At 36.3% G+C, this 24,808-nt stretch overlaps 1 protein-coding gene across 1 annotated transcript in view; it reads left to right on the forward strand.

Moving 5' to 3' along the window:
- MDGA2 (MAM domain containing glycosylphosphatidylinositol anchor 2) overlaps positions 1-24,808 on the forward strand; it is an 884,707-nt gene that overhangs the window by 575,414 nt on the left and 284,485 nt on the right. The window contains exon 6 of the mRNA XM_061158404.1: positions 15,225-15,494. Coding sequence (XP_061014387.1) covers positions 15,225-15,494 — 270 coding nt within the window. The remainder of the gene's footprint in view (positions 1-15,224; positions 15,495-24,808) is intronic.

The raw sequence follows: 24,808 nt of genomic DNA on the forward strand, positions 1-24,808 counted from the left end.
AGGCAAGAATACTGGAGTGGGTTGCCGTGCCTTTCTCTAGGGGATCTTCCCGACCCAGGGATCAAACCTGTGTCTCATGTTTCCTACGCAGAAGTGAATTCACTCAGTTGTATCCAACTCTTTGCAACCCCATGGACTGTAGCCTACAAGGCTCCTCTGTTCATGGAATTTTCCTGGCAAGAGTACCGGAGTGGGTTGCCACTTCCTTCTCCAGGGGATCTTCCTGACTCAGGGATTGAACCCGGGTCTCCCACATTGCAGGCAGATGCTTTACCGTCTGAGCCACCAGGGAAGCCCCTCCTACATAGGCAGGTGGGTTCTTTACCACTAGTGCCACCTGGAAAGCCCCAACATTTCATATCACTAATATGTGTATTAGTAATGAGTAAGTTTTTACATTAGTTCTGCTAGATTTTTACAAAACCTTTTGGTAATGTACTTACTTTCATAATGAAGAAATCAATACAGTTTATATTCCTACTCTTTCTTAAAATCAAGTATACTAATCAGTACCAAGTAAATGTAAATTAAAAAAAAAAAATGTAGGGATTGATTATTATCTCACCAGGGAACACTTCTAGAATAAATTTTCTAGTTTACAGGACAGGAAAAATGCAAACAACTTTTGTTGTTTGTGGCATATATATCTGACATTTTTTTCCACTGATACTCTGGTATGATGAGATACACATATTATTGTTAAAACATCATGCTATGAGACAAGTGCTCCGGCCTGGTGCACTGGGAAGACCCAGAGGAATCGGGTGGAGAGGGAGGTGGGAGGGGGGATCGGGATTGGGAATACATGTAAATCCATGGCTGATTCATATCAATGTATGACAAAACCCACTGGAAAAAAAAAAAAAAAAAAAACATCATGCTAAAACATTTGTGTTTTCAAGGAGTTCTGACCTTAACCACACTTCTCATAGGATTTAACATCCTGTGGTGTGGCTAAGATTAGCCTTGCGGCCACTGTTAATGTAAATTCATAAGAGTCATTTGAGCAACATCTAGACATAATTTAAAAGATCCACATTGGTTCATAAAGGATTTGAATTAAATTTTATAATTAAGAAAGTCCATACAGTAGTCCATATCCTGGGAGTAGAGTATCTCATGTATTGTTACAGGGACTAAAATGAGTGAGATGAACTGGATCATAATAGATAGTTGATCAGAAATTTGACTCCAAGTCTAGACTTTGACTGTAAGTCTAGATTAAGCTTGTACTTTTGGTTTGCTTTTGGGGCAGTTATTTCCAGAGCATCACAAAGATTTTGGATTTTCCCTCCATTTTCTTTTTTTTTTACAACATCTGTTCTATAGGATACACATTCTTTTTTTCTGATAACAACATACTCTTCTTTCTTTTCTTGCTATTGTTCTATTGCTATAGAAAATAGGTATGTCCAATTGTTTAGTAATATGGTTTAGTTCATGTTTTGAGCAGTATTTCTTTCTTTCAACTCCTTTTAGTCACTCTTCCTTACTTGGTATATTCTACTACTTGACCATTTTTTTAGATTTTACCCTTCAATCATATATTATCGAGTGACTGTGTGGTAAAGTCAACATTATTGATTTCCAATAGACACACTGTGTAATAGAAATTTATGGATGGTAGCCTTGTCCTCTGTTCAGTTCAGTTCGGTTCAGTTCAGTCGCTCAGTCGTGTCCGACTCTTTGCGATCCCATGAACCGCAGCACGCCAGGCCTCCCTGTTCATCACCAACTCCCAGAGTTTACCCAAACTCATGTCCATTGAGTCGGTGATGCCATCCAACCATCTCATCCTCTGTCGTCCCCTTCTTCTCCTGCCCTCAATCTTTCCCAACATCAGGGTCTTTTCAAATGAGTCAGCTGTTCACATCAGGTGGCCAAAATATTGGGAGTTTCAGCTTCGACATCAGTCCTTCCAGTGAACACCCAGGGCTGATTTCCTCAGTTAATGATACCTATTTCCCTGCTTTGACAAAAATGAAAATTATCAAGAAATTGGGTGTACAGGTTTTTGGCATTAATAGGTGTGACACTTGTATGAAGCTACTTATAAGTTGCATTTTGATTTTGCATTGCAACATTGTGCACAGCCAAGCAAGAGGCAGAATTTTTAGTCAAGTAAAATACTACCAGGTAGTGGTCTGTCTTTAGTAGAATCTGGCAAGACAAGTTTGCTTTGTTTTACCAAAAATAGTTTATTGTTCTAAAATGGTAAAATATAGGCAATTTCTTTTTTTTTTTTTTTTTAGTTCTATCACTTTATTGCTACCAACCCATTTCCCTCCACCCTCGTGCACACATGCTCAGTCATGTAATCCCATGGACTTCAGCCCGCCAGACTCCTCTGTCCATGGACTTTTCCAGGAAAGAATACTATATAGGCAATTTCATACAGTTTGACTTAATAGGTAACCATAAGTAAGAAATTTCTTCAAAATGATTATCACATATTGAGTACAAATTAAAATATATATTTTCAAAGTTGAAAGAAAAAGACACAAAAATAAGTAAATGAACAAGCTGTTAGAAAAACAAATAGTGTGATATAGGTTCTTATAAATTTCCCTGGGATTGAACCCACTAAGATAACTGCCTGAGAGGTAGGAAATGGGTGAAAAGAAGCAAAACTCCTTCTATTCTTAACTGTATCTTTCTTTTTCTCTTGGTGTTGGTTATGAATACTTAATAACTAAAGTCCTGTCTCACTGCATTTTGTCTTTCAGGCTTAGAATTGGCTCAACCTGTTGAAAATTGTAATGTTTATGTCTTTTTAATTTTGGAACTATAAGGAAACAGCAATCAGATATGATATCCATATAGAGTTATGACAGTGGGGACTACACAGCAAAATGATAACTAGATTTCAGAGAGCCTGAAAATTCAGTGACTATGTAACAATCTGCGTACTAAGCATTGTTTTGTGTGTTTAAGTCAAATGTTAAATATGAACAGGTTTAGAAAAGCATTGTTTTAAGTATACAGATCCACAGTCAAAGAATATGTAATATGGATTTAATTCTCAAGTCATTAGAGAGTTTAATAGGCAATTCAATACATATCAATATTAAGATGAAGAAAAACAAATATAATTCGACATTGCAAACAAATGGTAAGTATTTGTTTCCTCTACAAAGATATTTCATTAGTGCATATTAATCATGCAGAATGGGAAATATGGGTTCAACAAAATCTATGTTGAAAGCATCAGAACTAGAGAGGGAAAGTTATATTTTCAATAGCTTTGAGAAATAAAATATTGGCAGGACATTTTTTGTACATGGATTTCTCATGTATTGAGAGGAATTGAATTTCGATGTGATTCAGTCAATGTTTTATCTTTTATTTTAAAATCGTATTCTAAAAGTTTTATTGGCTTTTAGTCTTTCCTTAAGCAACATTTTATTTTGTGCAGCTTTTTTAGTTCCTTCACATATGTTACACTACAGCATTATCTTACTCAAAAAAAGAAATACCTCCCTTATAATATAGCTGCATTGTCCCAGAATATGGCAACAGTATATTTAAAGGTATTCTGAATGTCTGAAATCCCAAGATAAGAAACATAGCTATTTTAATAGGCTTAGATTAACTCATGTTGGAATTAGGTCTCTAATAAAATTCTTAAACAGCAGGTAGTATTTACCGTGTGTCAACATGATACTGTACTGACACCTATTACAAGGTCTAGACTTTAAAACTGTCATTTTTCTGAAGTGCAAACCACAATTTTGTGGTTTTGCAATTTAGTCCAATAAATTGGCTTCTAACCACACATAAAACTTGGAATCAAATCCCTCTTCTTTGGCACATTCATTTTTAACAAACTATGCTCTGATTCAGCCTCTCTTTTCCTTTCTTTTTCATTTAATTAACCATGGGGAAAGAATATCAATGTAAGCACAAAGTAAATAATAGTTATTATTGTGTACTTGAAAGGAGAACATCTCCTAAAAACATATTTAGCCCTTTATAAATGAAAATGTACACATTGCTCATGTTTCCCAGAGCAGGCCTTGATTTATTGAAGCACCTCTCATCTCTTAGAATTAGATTCCTCACTCCAACATTTTCAGGCTGCAGCAGAAATTCCAGCTAGAAAGTTGTAATAGATACTTGGTAAGGGCCGAGGTACCCATGATGCAAGTGCCATGAGTCTTTGAGTTGTGACCCAATTCAGCAATCAAGATATGATATTCTATTTTATGAAACTACTTCTAGACGCTAATATAAATAATCATTTTAATGCTTAAATGCTTAAATTAAGTATGAATGTATGCATGATTCATATATTTTTATTTCTTTAATCTGACCTTTGATCCAGTATTGTATTTAGCAAAATATGACCACTTATGTCATTTGCAGAGTAGTATTTGATAGTTTACTTTAGAAGCACCAGCAAAAGTCTCTCTTTCTCCCTTTTTCTCTCTATCCCATGATTAATACCTGAAAATATGGCTGCATTTCTTCTTTTCTTGCCTTTTAAAATTGTACCTGACTAATCTGATATTTTAAGATTAGCAGTTGAAATAGAAGAAGACGTGGTTAATAAGTTTATCTTTGTGAATTTGCTTGCTATTCCTTGTGAAAATACACTTGTTTTTCTTAATCTTTTCTTAGTGGCATGTTGTCACCTACCACTGTTGTTCTCCATTTTCCTGTCCTAGGAATCCTTTCCTTGTTGAAATTTCTCCTCCTTACCCTGTGAAGTCTGAGAACTTAAACAACTGAGGCCATTATCGTTTTGTATAAGTTAGAAGTGAAAACGCTGAACAATGGCCTAAGAGCCTCTTTTACCATCACTTCAGAATTTAGGCTTTTAAATCATGCCTTAGGGGGTTCACAAGACCTTTTTGTCTTCTATTATAAATGGTAGAGATTTCTATAAGCCTGACTAGCAAACTATGTCTATTTTTTCCTTCCTTAGGCTTTATTATAATGGATGATATTAATGTTATCCCTTCTATTAGAGCAGCAGAATTAATTCTTCCTCTGGCATAAATATCACCAGGAATTTAATTAGAACTTGAAAATTATTAACTTTATTTCACTCTGGAGTTTATTTACTGTGTTTATCCATCTGAAGTGAGACTGCCTAGATTAGAATCTCAGTTCCGGAGCCATTCACTATGTATGTTGCCATGGCAAACTTATCTACACTGTTTCTCAGATTGGTAATAAGTAAAAGAGGTAATAATACTAGTTGTCTCATAAAATTACATAAGAAATATGTGTAAACTGATTGAAGAGTGCCTGGAACATATTAAGGTCTGTGATCGTCTCCATTTAATTGCAAACACCTCAAGGGCAGGATTTTTGTCTGTCTTGCCCTGTTATTTCCAGTGCCTAGAACAGTCTGACACACAGTTGGCTCTTAATAGATATATGTTGAATTAACAGTTTTTATTTAAATAAAACATAGGTTATTCCTTTGTTTGCCATCAATTTATTTAGTTGCTATCAATGACCTGGCTAATTAAGCTCATGATGTGATTTCTAATCTTTGCTGTCTCTTGGAACCAGTTTAGATATTTGAGTAACCTGAGTACAGATATGTCATAAGGTTAGAAGACTATATGCTAAGGTGTTTTCCTAATCAAGGTAGAAATTTGGCTGGGGCAATCCTTTGGAAACTAATACCTTCCCTTGGAGAGGCAAACAGAGTCCCAGCAGAGTTAAATCTGTTCAGCATTATTCTTTAAGATTAGCTATGAGTCACATTAGCCAAATTACTATAAAGTGAAACTTCATGGTGGTCCAGTGGTTAAGACTCTGTACTTCCAATTCAGGTGGCACGGGTTCAATCCCTGGTATGGGAACTAAGATCCCACATGCCATGGGGTGCAAGTGAAGTCACTTAGTCCTGTCTGACTCTTTGCGACCCCATGGACCATAACCTACCAGGCTCCTCTGTCCATGGGATTTTCCAGGCAAGAGTACTGGAGTGGGTTGCCATTTTCTTCTCCAGGGGATCGCAACCCAGGGATAGAACCTGGGTCTCTCGCATTGCAGTCAGATGCTTCACCGTCTGAGCCATCAGCGAAGCCTATGCTGTGCACGTGCAGCCTAAAAAAGAAAAAGGTACAAGAATTAATTTAACAATATTTTAAAAATCTAAACTTTATCAGACCAATCAGATGGAGTAAGAGACTGACTAATAAGAGAATACCTTTTTGCACGATCCCTCTGTGTTATAACACTGGTTGTAGAAATGCCAGCTGCCTCCATTTCAGCAGCTGTGGTGGCCAAAGCAGAATTTTATTGTCTTGTTTTCTTTGCTGCTCTAATGAGGCCTCAAGAAGTATAGCTGGGAGACCAACACCAGATGGTCTTAGAGGTGATGTTTTTATCTGTTCCGCTGCTATATCATTCCTAAGGAAGAACCTTAAATCTTAACTGATTTTTAAAAATTCTATATTGAATTACCCACATGCTGTCCTCTTATGACAAACAGCGTATGCCTCTAGTTTTGGTATCAGGGACATAATTTGATTTAATCAGAAAGTTTATTAATAGTGATATGTGTGCTGAAACTGAGCAAAAAATTAAATACAAAGAAGTATAAATATTGTGCTGTAATTATTTTCATGAGTGGTGCTCTAAATTTTGATAGAGAAATTCTTTGCTATCATCTTGTTAGTGACATAAAGCATGGTTAGGTTTAGATGGGTTGAACAATAAAAAACCTGAAAGGTCTTCATAACTAGTACTTTTTAATGAAAGATTCATGAAATCCTGAGTTTTTCATGTTGATTTTTTTTGGGGGGGTTAAGTTTATGACAAATAGGTCTTATGTGGACTTCCTGTTCTCTAATATTTAAATTCAGCATTTTTTTTCAATTAGAATTTATTGAGCTCACAGTTCTCTGCAAACAAGTTTATGAGTGCTCTTGTTACAAATATGAAAACCATCACCCTTTTCACAGATAACTCAATTCTTAAATATTTCAGAGTGAAAGGGGAAGGTAAATATTCTAATGGTGGCTTGGGTATATGGCTAGAATGTTCAAACTACCGCACAGTTGCACTTATTTCACATGCTAGCAAAGTAATGTACAAAATTCTCCAAGCTAGGCTTCAACAGTGTGTGAACTGAGACCTTCCAGATGTTCAAACTGGATTTAGAAAAGCAGAGGGACCAGAGATCAAATTACCAACATCTGTGGGATCATAAAAAAAGCAAGAGAATTTCAGAAAAATATGTCTACTTCTGCTTCATTGACTATGCTAAAGCCTTTGACTGTGTGAATCACAACAAACTGTGGAAAATTATCAAAGAGATGCAAATACACACTGCCTTACCTGCCTCCTGTGAAACCTGTATGCAGGTCAAGAAGCAACATTTCAAAATGGACATAGAACAATGGACTTGTTCAAATTGTGAAAGGAGTCTGTCGGGGCTGTATATTGTCACTGTGCTTATTTAACCAATATGCAGAATACATATGAGAAATGCCAGGCTGGATGAAGCACAAGCGGGAATCAAGATTGCTGAGAGAAACATCAATAACCTCAGATATGCAGATGACACCATCATATAGCAGAAAGCAAAGAGGAACTAAAGAGCCTCTTGATGAAGGTGAAAGAGGAGAGTGAAAAAGTTGGCTTCAAACTCAGCATTCAAAAAGCAAAGACCTTGGCATCTGGTCCATCACTTCATGGCAAATAGATGGGGAAACAATGGAAACAGTGACAGACTTTATTTTCTTGGGCTTCAAAATCACTGCAGATGGTGACTGCAGCCATGAAATTAAAAGACACTTGCTCCTTGGAAGAAAAGCTAATACCAACCTAGACAGCATAAAAAGCAGAGACACTGCTTTGCTGACAGATTTCCATAGAGTCTAAGCTATGGTTTTTCCTGTAGTCATATATGCATGTGAGAGTTGGACCATAAAGAAGGCTGAACACTGAAGAATTGATGCTTTTGAACTGTGGTTTGGAGAAGACTCTTGAGAGTCTCTTGAAATGCAAGGAAATCAAACCAATTAATTCTAAAGAAAATAATCCTGAATATTCATTGGAAGGACAGATGCTGAAGTTGAAGCTCCAATACTTTGGCCACCTGATGCAAAGAACTGCAAAGAACTGACTCATTGGAAAAGACCCTGATATTAGGAAAGAGGAGAAGGGGACAACAGAGGACAAGATGGTTTGATGGTATCACTGACTCAGTGGACATGAGTTTGAGCAAGCTCTGGGAGATGGTGAAGGACAGAGATGGCATGCTACAGACCATGAGGTGGCTGAGTTGGACACAACTGAGCAACTAAACAAGGGTATGTTGTGAGGAGAGCTATTATAAGCTGCTATATTTATATAATTCAAAGCAGGAAGGAATTCAATTGCTTTGGGAAAAATCTAGGAATTTGGTAAAGAAATTTTATTGACATTTGAACATGATAAAGTGGTTTACCTGGTGAATAAGCAGTTGAAGAAACTCCCAGGCAACAGTAATAGCAAGTTCACATTATGCTGATTTTGTGAGGAGGGCATCTTTACAAACTGGCCCTATCCCTAAAAAGCCAGTATCTTCTAGAACTGGAAATTCCCTGGAAAACAGATACCTTGGTTGGAAGTGCTTTTTAGCTTGGATTTTCCTTCCATGAGTGATGACCCTCAAGGATTCCGCTGCAACTGCAGATGACACTCAGCTTCTGATAAAATTGAATGAGACCATGTTTGGCCAATTTCACCTGTTGGAAGGAACAGTAAGGGATTGTTGAACAAAGGACGGAGATATGTGTGGTGATGATGTTTTTCACCATCATGTTTTAAAAATATTATAAAGACTTTTCAGGCCATTAAGTATCAGTACCCCAGCTATTAACAGAACTTAGTGACTAAAATAAGCTTTGACTTAATCTTTTGTATCTTTTGCTCACCTTGGAACACAAGTTGTAGTTCTATTTTTTTCTTTGTCTTTGTTTAATGACTAGATTCAAATATATATAACACTTGTTATAATTTATAAAGTCTGATATCATTGAAGAATACCTTTTGGCAAATTTCTTTACTCATTGTTCTGTGATGGCATAAATATTCTGGTCAAGAATAACAAATGCACACAAAATCAGAGAACAGGAGGTGATTTAAATATGTGAAGTCACCCAAGACAATGGGAGAGAACAGGTTTTTGTCCTATTAGGATGTTAAACTGAGTGCAGGAGCTCTGGCTGATTTTGTTCACTGTTATATTCCAGGTGCCTATCACAGGCCTTGATACACAGTAGGTGCTCAATAAATACTTTTTAAATGACTATGTTGAAAAGTGTTATACTGGGCAGAACAAACAACATCTAAAAACATTTATTCCTAGTAACAATAAAAATAAACAATAAATAATATTTTGTCAATCAAACAAAGCCTATCTAGTGAAACTCTTTTTGGAACTGATGTTATTATGCAGTATGTCTCTTTTAGGAAACTTTTATGTTCCATGAAGCAACATATTTACTCTGCTTTCTCAATCATTTGCAGGACTATCTGTCCTATGGATATTCAAAAAAAGCAAAGTGAAAAATGCTTGTTAGCTTCTATATCTGTAGCAAAGGCTCTCTCTTGCTTTAGAGACTATTTATGATTACTATTTAAATATTGTCATATCCTGGAGCATTGTTTTGTAGAATTTCCTAGTAATACACCATTCCTGGACTTCATGAGAATCAATCAACTTGTCAATAATGATAATATTAGAATAATAATTTCAGTTACATAGGTGGATTATTTTGAATTTTCAAATCAACTTCTAATATATTCTCTCATTTTTTATTATATGAAATGTTCATTGAAATGTCTGTTGAAAATGAATTTCAATGAAATGCACAAAAATATAGTGATTCTTGCATCTCAGTTAAATGACTTCTTTTTGCAAGAAATTTTATTCCTCAAATCTCCAAATATAGCATGTCTCTCCATATAGAAGCTGGGCTTGGTTTGTCTATCATATGAATATTCTTTCAATTTGGAAAACGTAGATCCTTGGAAAAGAAGTAGAAAGTTAATTGTTTATATTTTCACTTCCTCTTCCTTTTATTCATGCTGTGCTGTTACACATTTTATTTTGTGCTTATATCCTGATGAGTAAATGTGCCCCAACTCACCACTGATTTCTTCCTTATTTTTTCTGTATACTTTTCACATTATCTCCATGTGGCCAAATATTGATCATTGAACTGACATGGAAAGGGTGCCCTAGGAGACTCTGTGACTGCCTTGCTCTGGAGGTCATTGTTTCTTTTGACGATTTCTTTTCCCATGTCCTTCTGTCTGAAGACTCTCTCTGGACTGATCATTGTGTTCAATGGAGAAGGTTAAAACCTATAGAATAGTCCTTAACTAATGTGGGACAGGGGTTGGAAGATCAGCACCCCAGTCAGCCTCCTCACTTTTCAGAGGGAAAGTTCTAGGATGCGTTCTTTCTAATTTCCCAGAGGGTTCTCAACAGCAGGGAGTCAGGTTTCCCTCAGTGACCACCACTCACTCCTGTTCCATCGCTGGATGTTTTCCTTTTCTTTATCTCTTCTCCACTCCTTCAATATGTTTCCTGGGATCTGCACCCTAATGATCTCCTTATATCAGGACTGGCTTTTGGGAGGATTCAGGCTAAAACAAATACCATCCTAGCTGTGAACTTTTTATTGGAGTTCATTCCTGTGAGTTTTGGTGGTGGTGGTGTTTTTGTGTTTTTTTTTTTTCTTTTGGTTTGGTTTTTATATTCTTCCTTCCTTGTGATTTTTCTCTGTGACTCAATAGTCAATTTCCTTTCAATCAAGGAATTATGTGTCTTAGGGTGTTTCTAACTCAAGCCAAATAGTTTACTGTAGTTAACTACTTCACATCCATTTAATCAGAGTCAGGGGTAGAAATCTAAGTTCCTTTTTTAAAAATTGCCCAGATCTGTGGAGGGCTAAATCTCTAAAAATATAAGATAATTATCATTGCATTGCTTTCATTTTTTAAAGAAATGTTTATCTTCAGCAAGCTATTATGTTAGGTAATAGCCAAACAAAGCACCAAAAGAAGTCATTGACCTTGGCTAAAATAGTATTTTCTTCCTACAGAATGTATTCTTAATTAACCCCAAGCTAAACCTTTGTATTGCCCATCCAGAGGACCTCATGAGGAACTGACTCACTAAAATTAATGGGTATGAATCCCAGCCTACAAACTCAGGTTTGAAAGAAATATATCTTTATTATTTTATAATTTAACTTCATTTTTATTTCAACTATCTATTCTGCCATAATTTCAGAAATTGGTAACATGGAGTTCCCATTTCCAGCAAATTTTGTTTAAATTCTAGGGGTTTCTTTTATTTCCCCATGGTGTGGGACATGAGACTTGGGTCTCTGATGGGCATGGATCCCCTCCTCATTCCAATTGACTTGTCACATTCCGTTCTGACCTGTCTCTCCGCTTCTTCCATTCCATCATCTGGGGCTGGGGCTGTTCCCCTGAGGCATGCAGCCTGCCCCATGGACTCACTGTGTCTGTCTAACCAGTCACTCTTAGGGACCTCAACCAAGAAGGGACACAGAGATCCCCTTTGCTCTTGAATATCCAAATGTTTGGGATTTAGTATGGGTGTCAAGAAGCCAGTCCTCTTTCTGTCACAGATCCACTGAAGTAACTGGTGTTGAGCCCCCAAAGCTTTTCTTTTTGTTTGCCAGGAGGGGAGAAGCCGAAGAGAACTTGGGAAGAGTTCACTTCCTCGGAGAGATTCCCTAAACTATACTTTCCATGTTATAGTTATGAAAGGGTTTAGGATTTTGGAAAAGAAAAACCACAGACTGTTTGGTGTCTCCTCTCTTTCTTTTCCCTTCCTTTTTTTCCCCCCTTTCTTTCCCTTTTTTTGTCTGTCATTATACTTCATCGCATCCCTCCCAGGACCAATATTTTATAGATCTATCTATCTACTGTATTTGCACCACAGAGCACATCAAACATGCTAGAATGTTGACATACTGATCTTAAGGAAAGAGTCAAGTCTCTGAGACAATTGCTATGCTGACCCATGCCTTCCATCATTGAGCGCTGGCAAGGTTCTCATTCTGAAAGTCAGAAGGGCACTTATTTTTGAGCACTGTGTACATAGAGAATGTTTATGGCTGGTAGTGTGTGTCATGTGAAAAACGGACTTCATTGGAATAATTTTTATGTAATTTGAGCCATTTGGTGATAATTATAAACATGTTTAAAATAATATGTGATGTTTATTTTATTTTTTAATTGGAGTACAGTTGCTTTACAATGTGTGTTAGTTTCTGTTGTATAATGAGGTGAATCAGCAATATGTAAACATATATTCCCTCCCTTTTGGGCCTCCCGCCCACTCCTTCCCCTAGTTTCATCCATCATCCATTCAATGCTTCTTCACTTAACTTGATAAACTGCCTTTGTTTACTTTATGTAATTCACCTTTTTCTACTTTTTGCATTGGTTTGATGAACATTCCAAATAAAAACTAACATGCTGTCCACTCTGTTTTTCTCTTGTCCCTTTTTAATTTCTGTGTTTCATTTCTTTATTAACTTAAAAATGAACTTCAAATAGTAATTCATCTCTCACATGTTGCTGTGAAGAATGACTGGATGTCTAGATCCTGCAATATGGTTTTGACCAATACTCTTGTCTCATGGTTATAAGGAAGCTGATGATCTCAATGGCTTTGTACATTTGTTCTTTTGTATTGATGGAGTAGTTCAAGCAAGCATGCAATAGACATTTAAAGAACACTTAGCCATGTACATGATTTAATGCAATGAGATCAATCTTTCTTAGTTTCCTAATTACCTATGTAAGTACAAAATTGGAAGCAGTGCATGGAATCAATGTAGTTGAGAAGTTTAAAAACACTGTTTAAAATAATACCATTCACTTGCAATTCACTTTTGCCTGAGATTTTAAAGCTTTAAAAAAATGTTTACTCTTGAAAGAACAATAGTTTCAACTTCCAAATTAAAAATGTAAAGCAAAATTAATAAATGTTTTATTATGTGTCCTCAAAATGTGCAGGTATATTTAAAATAACTCATCCTTATACAAATCAATTTCAGGGGCAAATATTTCTTGAGTTGATATCACCATTGTGTGTTTCCATAATCTAAATATATACTATTAATGGTCCTTAGGCCTTGGGATTTTTAATTTACTAAAATATGGTGTAAAACAAATGAGTCTTATTAATATAGCTATTGGACTCTGTGGACTTGTGTTTTAACTAAATACCTTAGTAAAAATATACTGTTTACCTCAAACTGGGCTGTAAGAATTTCTATTGCTGTTTAATAATGCTGTGGCAATAATTAAATATACTATTTTTTAAAAATTTCATTAGTAGTATCTTTTTATCAGTTTAGCAATATTAAATAGCGTTTTGAAATACCAAAATGCTACCAAACTCTGCAGTGCCTTTTGTCTCTTATTTTCATTTTGTGACTTTCCCAACAGATTTTTTAATCATAGATTTTTATAATTTAAAGTAAGCACCTCAGAAGGGCAATTAAAATACTTTGAAAACTTGTATATTACTTACAATGATGTTAGAAAGGTCAACAATGTTTAAAAAGGTCACCCAGGCATTCTGTGCCCATTACACAGAACCGTAATTGTAACATGGAATTGTTTTCTTATTCTCCCCTGGCATCTTTTCAAATTTGTTTTTTATTGAGGCAGCACTAATCTATAATAGTCTATAAGTTTCATATGTACAATACTGTATTTCTACTTCTATATACCCTACAGCAAGCTCACCACCCAAAATTTTGTTTCCGTCTATCATCATACAGCTGATACCATTTACTTATTTCACCCCCTACTCCTTTCCCTTCACCCTTCACCCTTCCCCTACTCCTTTCCCTATGGTAATCACCACTCTGTTCTCTATATCTACATTTTTTTTTTTTTTTGGTTTGGCTCGTACATTTCTTTTGCTTTTTGTTTATTTTTTTATACTCCACATATGAGTGAGATCATATGGGATCTGTTTCTGACTTGTCTCACTTAGTATAACACCCTCAAGGCACACCTATGTCCCAAAAGGCAAGATATATATACAGTGGAATATATATATACATATATATATTCATTTGAACATTTATATATTCCATCAAGGCAGAATACTGAACCACGTAGCGAGTTACCTTTCCTTCTGAGAAAAGCTCTCTCCAACTCTGAGCTGAAATTAATATCTAAAAACAGTTACACAGTACAGTTGAACACTTTGTATTCCCAATATGGATAGATTTCAGTTTTAAATTTGGCCTCAAATATTTCTGAATGTATGAACTCAAATATTAGCATAATGCACTTCCTCTGTTCTTACTTAATAATGTGCTGCATAGACTGACACTCTGATATAAGCAAAAAAGAAAGTACTGTGTCTGAACAGATTTTTGTGCAGTTTCTACTTTGTTTGATGAGAAGTCTGCAATGAAACATTTTTTATTGAATGGATATTTATCTACATTTTTTTTTACCTGAAACTTTTCAAACAACTTACTTTCACTGGGGAGATCAGTATAACCCAAACGTTGGAGCGGTGGCCATCATAGTTTGGTGACTATTTTTGAAAAGCAGTTTATTTGCATCTAAGTTTTAAAACAGTGGTTATGAGAACTCACATTGCCTAAACTTTCTGAACAGAGGTTAGAGGTGAAATATTGGAGATGCTTTAAATTACATGATTTTGTTTTTCCTTTCAAGATGAAAAACCAGACCCACTGCCTGGTAAAAACCTCTCGCTATCTTTTTCCTTACTTGATTGTGTTCAGTTTGCAAAATATGTATCATTTGACCTGAGGATGATCCAAAAATTAAATAAATGATGATCTTGACCATGAAAATACAAGAACTAAGCAGCTTCAATATTTATACCTGGAAGGACAAAAACAAATGGTGATTGTCAACATTAAAAGATAAAGGCATTTTTGTTTTAAAACTTTAATTCTTCTCATCATTCTACTTGTGGAACAATAATTCAAGAATACATAAAATTTAATTCCCCTCTCCATATGTAAGATTCTTAGTAAAATTCCACAGATTTATGCCACATAATTAAAATAAATAACCATTCTATATGGTTTAAATTTGATCAATACAATAAGATTTTGGCACAAGAGAACAGCATTTCATTTTAATTGTTTGTGTAAATATAAAGCGTATTGTTGAAGTCTGGCCGCAGTAGATCTAAATAGGTGCATGTTCTTTTGTTTGTCTTTTAGCGTCTCCGTCAATTAAACTCTTGGTGGATGACCCTATTGTTGTAAATCCTGGAGAGGCCATAACATTAGTATGTGTCACGACAGGAGGAGAGCCTGTACCCTCCCTCACATGGGTCAGGTCCTTTGGGACTCTGCCTGAAAAGACTGTTTTGAATGGAGGAACTTTGACCATTCCTGCCATCACCTCAGAAGATGCTGGCACTTACAGCTGCATTGCCAATAATAACGTGGGAAACCCTGCAAAAAAGTCCACCAACATCATTGTGAGAGGTAAGTTTGCCTAGAGAATGTTACGGCATAAATTTCTAGGTTAGCCAGGCTATGATAAAGCAAATGATGTTTGTAAATAATGTTCTTTAATTATAAAAGTAACCTAAGATTTCTGAGTCTTAATAACCCTGCTTTATATTTGCATTGAATAGTTTACATAACGCATTCTTAGTGGAATAGTTTTATCTAAAATAAAAAGCTTAAAACCCAAAGTTGGAATAGAACATTATGCATTGTTATACAGATTGGGCATAATTTTAAGGATTAAACAAATGTATCAATTTAATGTTTAATAAACATTTATCGAATCCTTATTATATGAAGAACCTTAAACTGTGGGATTACATTGACATCTATAAACATTTCCTTGTACTCAAGGATTCTACTGTCAGAGAGTGAAAATTAAATGTATCAGTTTAGAGCCATATGATACAGTCTTTGGCAAGCATAGGCAAAGCTATGTACATAAAAATAAAAAATTATAGTAGTTTCTGGCAGATATTATTAGGGAATAGCTAATAATTTGTATCAGATCTTATAGGCTGGGTAGAGTTTTAACAGACTGAGATTAGCTAAAGTCATGGAAAAGTTAGAGTTAGGAAAAGGTAAAGTTTATTTGAGGAATTGATGTAAAAAATGGGTAGTGACCTACTGCTTACCTACCACTAAGTCAATAGCAGTGATTTCTATAGCTAGTCTACCGGCGTTGCATGTGGAGGAGATGCTAACTTCCCATTTCAGAGAAGGTAAAGTCATGTGCGAGGAGAGCATGTTTCTTCTTGTCTCACTTCACTGGCCTGGCTCTGGCTTCGGGATTGAGGATGGATATCCGTACCTCTAAAGTTAAAATAGATATCCATATGGGGCTCTTCCAGTAGACAAATGAAAATTTCTCATGATGGAAGATTATAATGATAACAAAATATAATTGGATATATTGAGATCAACACTTGTGATTTTGTGAACATAGACTAGTGATTTTAGTGACCGTAGTTATCTGTTACCATCTAAACTATCAGAAATATACTATTTGGTCAAAAAATATACTCTATTCAAAATATCAGAAGATGTTACAATGTAAACCAAGACACTGTAGATACTGCACTATCTGCCTCAAAATTGTACTCATTCAATATGTATTTAGCACCTGTACTTAGTAATTGTCAGATAGACCATTATTTAGGATCATTATAAAATAAAACTTCACGCCTATTCAGCTACTGCAATGTTGTCTTATGAAACCGAATGTTAATGAAAGAAGTGTTGTTCATACTTAGGTTTTCTTTTAAACCATATATCAGCCATTAGCATACATAACAAGGAAAATCAGTTGATTAAATTATTCCTAAAACTTCAGACTCAGAACTAACCCAACTTCTAAGTCAGTTTTCATATCAATCTTTAGTGACTATGGTCATTTAGATTTCTAAATCTAGTTTAATCATAGAGTCATCTGCAACTGTATTGAATTCCTGCATAACTGGCAAAGTGTCCAGCATAGTGGTGTTGCTCAGGGACCCTCCATAAAGAACTCAATCAATTCACAGCAAATATATACTCCTAGAATGATTTGCTTCTTCTCAGCCCATCTAGCAGTTTTCATCTGATTTCTTCCTAAAGATAGTTTTCAGCTTTGACATGAATGACCTAAAATAAATAAACCCTGAACAATGTATTTCTTCAATTTATAATTTCTCTTCTATGCCTTTAATTTACCTGAAGTGTCCATTTGCATAGTCATATTCCCAGTAGAATTTCTCAGCAGTAGCATTCACATAATTCATAAAATCGAGTTTGTATGTAATCTTGCTGAATATAGAAATAGCCTTGGTTAACAAGTCCTAGATTAAATTGTGAGGAGAAAAACTGCTACAGTAATATGAGGCATTTGATTTCTGCCACAAAGGCCAAGAAATTCAGTTAAAGAAAAAATGGCTTTCTTCTTATTATAGCAAATAAATTATTTTCAAGTCTTTTGAATTTGTAGAACTCTGCCGTATCTTAGATTAACTGTGTCATTGTTACAGCAAAAATAGAACTCTGGGTTCATTTTCCCCCATTCCTTTCCATAATTAAATCAAGAGCCACAGACCAGGTTTTCTAAGCAAGCATGAGGATATTCTATGCATAGAGTTTCCACTATCATTTGAGAATATCCATGGACAAAATAAGATTGTAGGGAGCAGACAGGAAAAAATAAATTCTAGAAATGTTTCTGAATGTGTCATTTGCCTTTTAAAAACTGGAAAACACTTTAAATAATGCAGTTAACCATCTATGTAGATAGTGAGCTCCAAAGCTGAAGAGGAATCTCATAGGTTTTAATGTTTTGTTGGACATTCAGAAACAGAGCAGTGATTCTTTTCTTATGATCCTCTAAGAGATTACAGTGGTTAAGCTACATTTCTCCCAAGTCAGAAGAGCAGTTCCTTCATACATTTGATAAGAAAATTATGCTGTTGTCCTAGGCACATGTTGGTGACCTGAGCTCAATTTCCACTTTCCCACCCAAAGTTCTCTGTTGTGAGTCACTGTGTTTAGAAATGCCCACATTTCTCTTCTGTTATGAATTGAATGAGCCACTGTGTTGAGCAATCATGGTTCATAACATGATCAAGACATACTATATTTTAGTGTCCTGCAGTTTTTAAAAATTTTATTCAGTGGCTTAATCTTGCCCTGCTTCAGAAAAAATGTCAGGCAGACCCCATGGTCCTGTAGTTCATTTTTAGAAATAGAGTCCTGCAGTGCATTCAAATCACAGTCATACATTTAGTTCAGAGTTTTGTATGCATGCTGCAAAATAGTAATACAAACCCTAACATGATGTAATGGAAAGTTTTCTCCCCTGCACAGCTTGGGGCAACTTTGGGCTGGAGACCTTCAGTGGGCAAGGGAAGGGGAGGGGCTAGTATGGTTGGCTTCTTCTTCTTTGTCTATTTATTCTCTGCCCTCCTCTCCACCACCCTGTCCCTGACCTGATAGCCAGACTCTGACGTTCCTGGCTTGGGGTAGGGTAGGAAGGTTTCTAGATATAATTCTGTCTTTCTTCTGTGGCACATTAATGGACTCTTCCATGGTGGCTCCGTGGTAAAGAACCCGCCGGCCAATGCAGGAGATGTAGGTTCAATCCCTGGGTCACGAAGATCCCTTGCAGAAGGAAATGGTAAACCATACCAGTATTCTTGCCTAGGAAATCCTGGACAGAAGGACCTGGTGGGCTACAATACATGCAGGCTCAGTCACTTCAGTCTTGTCCAACTCTTTGTAATCCTGTAGACTGTAGCCCACCAGGCTCCTCTGTCCATGGGATTCTCCAGGCAAGAATACTGGAGTGGGTTGCCATGCCCTCCTCCAGGGCATCTTCCCACCCCAGTGTTTAAACCCACATCTGCCTGCATCTCCTGCGTTGCAGGTGGATTCTTTTACCCAATGAGCCATATGGGAAGCCCTACAGTTGATGGGGTCGCAAAAGAGTTGGACACGACTTTAAGGACTAAATGACACTCATTTAGTGACTAAATGACAAGACCAATCTAGAAGAGATACACAAAGGTGTGTGCCAAGGAGAGATCTCTAGGCATGCATTGTCCCAAGACCATCCCTGAGCCATATTCCTTGAGCATGTTGTGCCTTATCCCTTCTGCCTGTCTGCTGAAGGCTTCTGTCTCCTCGAGGCAGCCGGCTCAACAAGAGCCCAAGGCAAGAAGCCCATATTACCTCTCCTCCCTGTGTGACTCACAGCTGAGGCAGAAGTGCTTACCAATAAATGCTGCGAGCGCGCAGAGATTCCAGTGTAGCAACTTCTAGCCTGTGGTCATACAGGTTTTTATTTCCTCAGATATGTCCAAGCATCATTTCAGTGAAAACATTTCAGTGCTTTGACTGGTCCCATGAAATGCCCCTAAATAGGCCTGAGATGTAATAGGCTCCCCAGCTGCCTGGGGCCAGAGAAGCGTCATCTCACAGTTTTATTCAAAGATGTCTTTCCTGTCAACTTTGATCTTTGATCCTTTTTCTCTGTGCTTAATTATCTATAAATCCCTAGAATCATAGAATGGAGTTTCTTTCACTTTTGAAAATTCTGCATAAGAAAGAGATTTGCCTTGCACTCATTGTGAAATTCTGTGGATTTTGTTCTCTGTCAAGAGTGTATCAGGAAAAGTCTATTCTATTATCTGGTTTCACAAGAGTATAAAAGGATTATAAGAATTTTTGGAATTTCTAACTGATGTTCTTATGTGATCATCAGTAAATCCTTTTGGTTCTATCTTCGAACTATACTGTAAATGGAACCATGTCTTGCCAAGTTCACTGTTGCCACCCTTGTGTAAGCTATCAGCATGTTTCCCCTCATTGATTAAAATAGTCTTTTTATTAATTTTCTTTCCAGTTCAGCCTCTGTTTTAGGAGAAGCTGTTTATCCACTATATTATATCAGGTGGACTAGGCTAAGTTATATAAGGTAGACAAGGCTTCGCTGGTGGTTCAGTGGTGAAGAATTTGCCTGCAATGTAGGATATGCGGGTTCAATCCCTGGTTCAGGAAGGTCCCTTGGAGAAGGAAATGGCAACCCACTCCAGTCTTCATGCCTGGGAAATCCCACGGACAAAGGAGCCTGTCGGGATACAGTCCATGGCTTTGCAAAAGAGTTGGACATGACTTAGGGACTAAACAATAACAACAGGCTGAGTTAACAAATAGACCCATACATATAATTATCCAAAACAAAAATCCTTTAGCTTTTATCATGGAAGTGTTTAAGATGTTCCCTAGTTGATTATGTTGGCAGTGGCATTGTATATGTGATCGGTGTGTGTAGTGGGGGATGTAGGAGTAGAGAGTCTATTCCATGCAGTCATTAGGCACCTAGGGTGATGATGTTTCTGTCATCTTCAATCTATGGCTTCTAAGATTGCTCTGAGTATTACCTCCATCCCTGTCAGCTGGAAGTGTGAAGGAGCTTGAATGAGCACGCATGGAAGACTTCTGTGTGTCGCATATGCATTAGTTCCAATCACCTTCTGTTGTTCTGTTGGCAACATAGTCTGTTCTGTTGGTACACAGTCACACCATTGGGTACCAGGTATAAGAGGGCATGGGTTTTGGTCAACTGCAAACCATCTCTGTTACATTCATTCGAGAGCCATCTCATCCTCCTGATCGGATTCTCCCATGGCTTCCCACTTACCTAAGATGGAATTCACATTCCTCACTTGATCATTTCACGTCACTCTCTTCTTTACTCACTCTGCTTTAGACACATCATTCTTCTTGTTCTCCACAACTCAGGACTTAAACATTTGCTGTTCTTTCAGCCTGGAATGTTAATTTTCAAATACCACCATCAGAGAAATGTCTTCCCTAACTCCTATATCTTAGATAATCAACCCCTAATCCACTGAATGATCTTTTGTTTCTTCTTATCACATAAATGCCTGGAGTTATTTTATACATTTAAACAACTTACTGTCTATTTCATGGCACTGTATATAGGAACAAAGAAATTATCTATTTCTCAGGTTTATCAACGCCATATCCCTGGAGTTTAAAAAATTGCTCAGCATATAGTAGATTCTCATAAATATATGTTGAATAAATTCATCACTTTTTATGATTTCTTCTGGACTTCTATTGCCCATTGATACTCTTAAATATATAATAAATAATATTAAACAAAATTAGGAAATTCTACAGCATGTTAAATTATATTAAATATTTATGTGATGACTACTCATTTGAAAGGCCACATTGTTCTAATTATCCATTGCTGTGTAATAAGCCACTACATAACAATAGCTAGAAATGATATAATTTATTTATTTACTCACATATTTGGGGGTTGGCAAACTTAGCTAAAATATCTAGTACTGTGTGTGTGCATGCTTAGTCGTGTCTGACTCTGCAACCCCATGGCGTGTAGCCCTCCAGGCTCCTCTGTCCATGGGATTATCCAGGCAAGAATACTGGGTTGCCATGCCCTTCTCCAAGGGATCTTCCAACCCAGGGATCAAACATGTATCTCCTGTGGTTTTTGCTTTGGCAGGCGAATTCTTTACCACTAAGCCATCTAGGGTCTCATATAGTTGCACTCAGAAGATAGTGGGGCTGGCATCATCTTCAAAGCTTTTCCATTCAAATTTCTGGTTTCTGGACCAGAAAGTCTAAACAGCTGGGCTTCTTAGGTCAGTCTCTCTGTCTCTCATCTATTGGTCTCTCATTTCTCTCATTCATTTTCAATAGCCTCTTTACATGGTTTCTCCACTTGGCAGCCTCAAGTTACCAGGCTTGTACAGGTTCCCAGATTAGGGTGTTTCTATCCTTTTAAGTCGTGTGGTATCATTACTGCTATTGTCAATTCATCAAGTCAGTGCCAGAGATTGGCCTGGTTTCAAGAGGAAATCAAATATTTTCACCTTTTGGAGGGATATGAGTCAGATAGTCTGCAGATGTGTTTTAAAGCCACCACAACAAGCCATATTCATCATTCATACTCTTATGCTACCTCAATGCACGTTTATGCCTCTGTCTTTCCCCTTTCCTTCTTAATTTCATAAACCACTATGTTGAACCCATGACTTCTGCACAACTGATATCCTAAACAGATGTCCTCTTTAAATTGTAGAATTGCTCCAGTTTATCTTTGTTGGCTATGATCTCAGATTCCTAATATGTAGGAAATATTTTGTCAATATTGAAATAGATTAACTTTTATGGAAGAAGTCAATATGTATTCAGAAAAGCATGAATTTACACTTTCCTAACTGAACAAAAATATACTGTAACCTCCAGGAATATCATGATCCTCTGTTCTGAAAAACATTGATTTACCTAACTCTAGTGTATCCACATGAAAGGACTGAGATCTTTAAAAACCTGACTTTTTATATTAAACATATTTGTTCAGAACTCATTTAATGGTAATATATCAAATATTAGCACTGCTAATATTTCAAAATGATCTTTAGGGTTATTACAAAAAAAATCTTAAAATTATAAAATTCCAGGAAAAAAATGTTAGTTTTTTTGAGTATGCAGGTTCTGTTTAAGAAATAGTAATTGTTATTATCATTTTGAGCATTCACCATGTACTAGGCTACCAGGTGCACCATATACAAGAAGTTTTTGATAATTCTGTAATGTTCATGAAGTAAAAAATATTATTATCCCTATTTTAAAGAATAATAAAACTGAAGAGGAAGCAGTGAAATAACTTTGCCCAAGTACAAGCCTTATTTAATCAGTGAAGCTCAGTTTCAAAGCCCACGTAGTATGGTTCAAGGGCCACTGTCTTAACCAAGGTACCATCAGTTCAGTTCAGTTCAGTTGCTCAGTCATGTCCGACTCTTTGCGACACCATGAATCGCAGCATGCCAGGCCCCCCTGTCCATCACCAACTCCCGAAGTTTACTAAAACTCATGCCCATCGAGTCGGTGATGCCATCCAGCCATCTCATCCTCTGCCGTCCCCTTCTCCTCCTGCCCCCATCCCTCCCAGCATCAGGGTCTTTTCCAATGAGTCAACTCTTTGCATGAGGTGGCCAAAGTACTGGAGTTTCAGCTTCAGCAGCAGTCCTTCCAGTGAATACCCAGGAATGATCTCATTTAGGATGGACTGGTTGGATCTCCTTGCAGTCCAAGGGACTCTCAAGAGTCTTCTCCAACACCACAGTTCAAAAGCGTCAATTTTTCGGCACTCAGTTTTCTTCCCAGTCCAGCTCTCACATCCACACATGACCACTGGAAAAACCATAGCCTTGACCAGACAGACCTTTGTTGGCAAAGTAATGTCTCTGCTTTTTAATATGCTATCTAGGTTGGTCATAACTTTCCTTCCAAGGTACCATAGTGCCTTTCAAAATTCAGCCAAGTTTTCAAAAATGTATAACTCCTCCCCCTGTCCCCAAATTGAACTGACTAATTTCCTTCTATTTTCCTCTACCCTTGCCTTGCCAAAAACTTACTAAGAATTCTTTCTGGGTTGTAAATTGAATACATTTTTATGCACATTAGAAAAAAATCCCCAACTGTTTAGTCCTTCGCATTACACTATTCCCATTACACTTCCCTCCCCTACATACAATCATTTTCGATTGGAAGAAATCCTGTGTTTTTTTTAATCAGTATTTTTTCTCCAGTAATGGTGGGCATACTTCAAGTTCTAACCAACATACTGTTTGTAGTTTAAGATTGTCTAAATAATATTACATTTGAAGGACTGAGCATGACTCTGTTACTTTTATTGGCAGTCTTACAGGTTATTGTTCAAAATTGTTAAAGAATTTCTATTAATGATAAGAGATCCATTGAATTATGAAAGACAAAGATACAAAATAGCTGCACAAATAAGACACCTAGAATAGACAAGGAACAAAACAAGAACGATGAAGTGTGTTCATTGTTTTCACTGAAAGGTATGTATCTCTAAGCTATTGATCAGAAAGTCAGAGTTAATTGTCAATTTTCCAGAAAGATTTGATCTTATTTAGCTCCCAGTGTGTTTCCAAATGTAAATTACTCGTGAATTACCAATTACAGGGTGGGCCCAGTTCCTCCCAAGCATTTAGATTAATAAAATTAAATTTCCAGTCATCAATAATTTTCTTCCATAACCTTTCAATAATAAAAACTGTAAAGATAATAGCTGAAATTGTAAAATAAATAAATAAATAATCCTTTAACTTTCTCCAACAGCTACACTGTTTGCTGGTGTGCAGGTGTCCCAATTACTCATGTAGATTAAATGCTCTATTTCTATTTTCCCAATTTAATATTCTGTAGTAATTACATCTCCCCAAAACGCCATAGAGAATTTTAGTGTATTATGTTGTGTAGCTCTGAAATTGTTTCATTATTATCTTTTTAAAAATTAATCAGGACTATACAAAATGTAAAAATTACCAATTTGGTAGTTCTCATCTGAATATAGACAACTCACTTTTCTCTTATAAATGAAATAAATCTAACTTCCTTTGTTTGTTGAAATAACACAGGAGGGATTATAAAATATAATTTCAAGTACAAAGTTTATCTGGATACTTTATAATCTTATAATTAATTTTATATAATTATATACAGATAGTCATACATTTTATTTTATTAAAACTTAGATTGTCCCACTTAGTAGTTGGAATCTGTCACATATACTTTAGTCAAAAGGAGATGTATCACTTTGTAGTAGTGCTTTGAAAGTCAATTATTGTTAACTGTCAGAAAAGAAGAAGCTTATTCAAGTAACATTGTTTTTAAATTTCTTCTGTTTCTTTGAAGGCATTTATATATCTCTTTGTTTGTTTCATTTTTGGATATCCTCT

This window comes from Dama dama, chromosome 12 (genome assembly GCF_033118175.1).
Source record: "Dama dama isolate Ldn47 chromosome 12, ASM3311817v1, whole genome shotgun sequence".
Classification (NCBI taxonomy): Eukaryota; Metazoa; Chordata; class Mammalia; order Artiodactyla; family Cervidae; genus Dama; species Dama dama.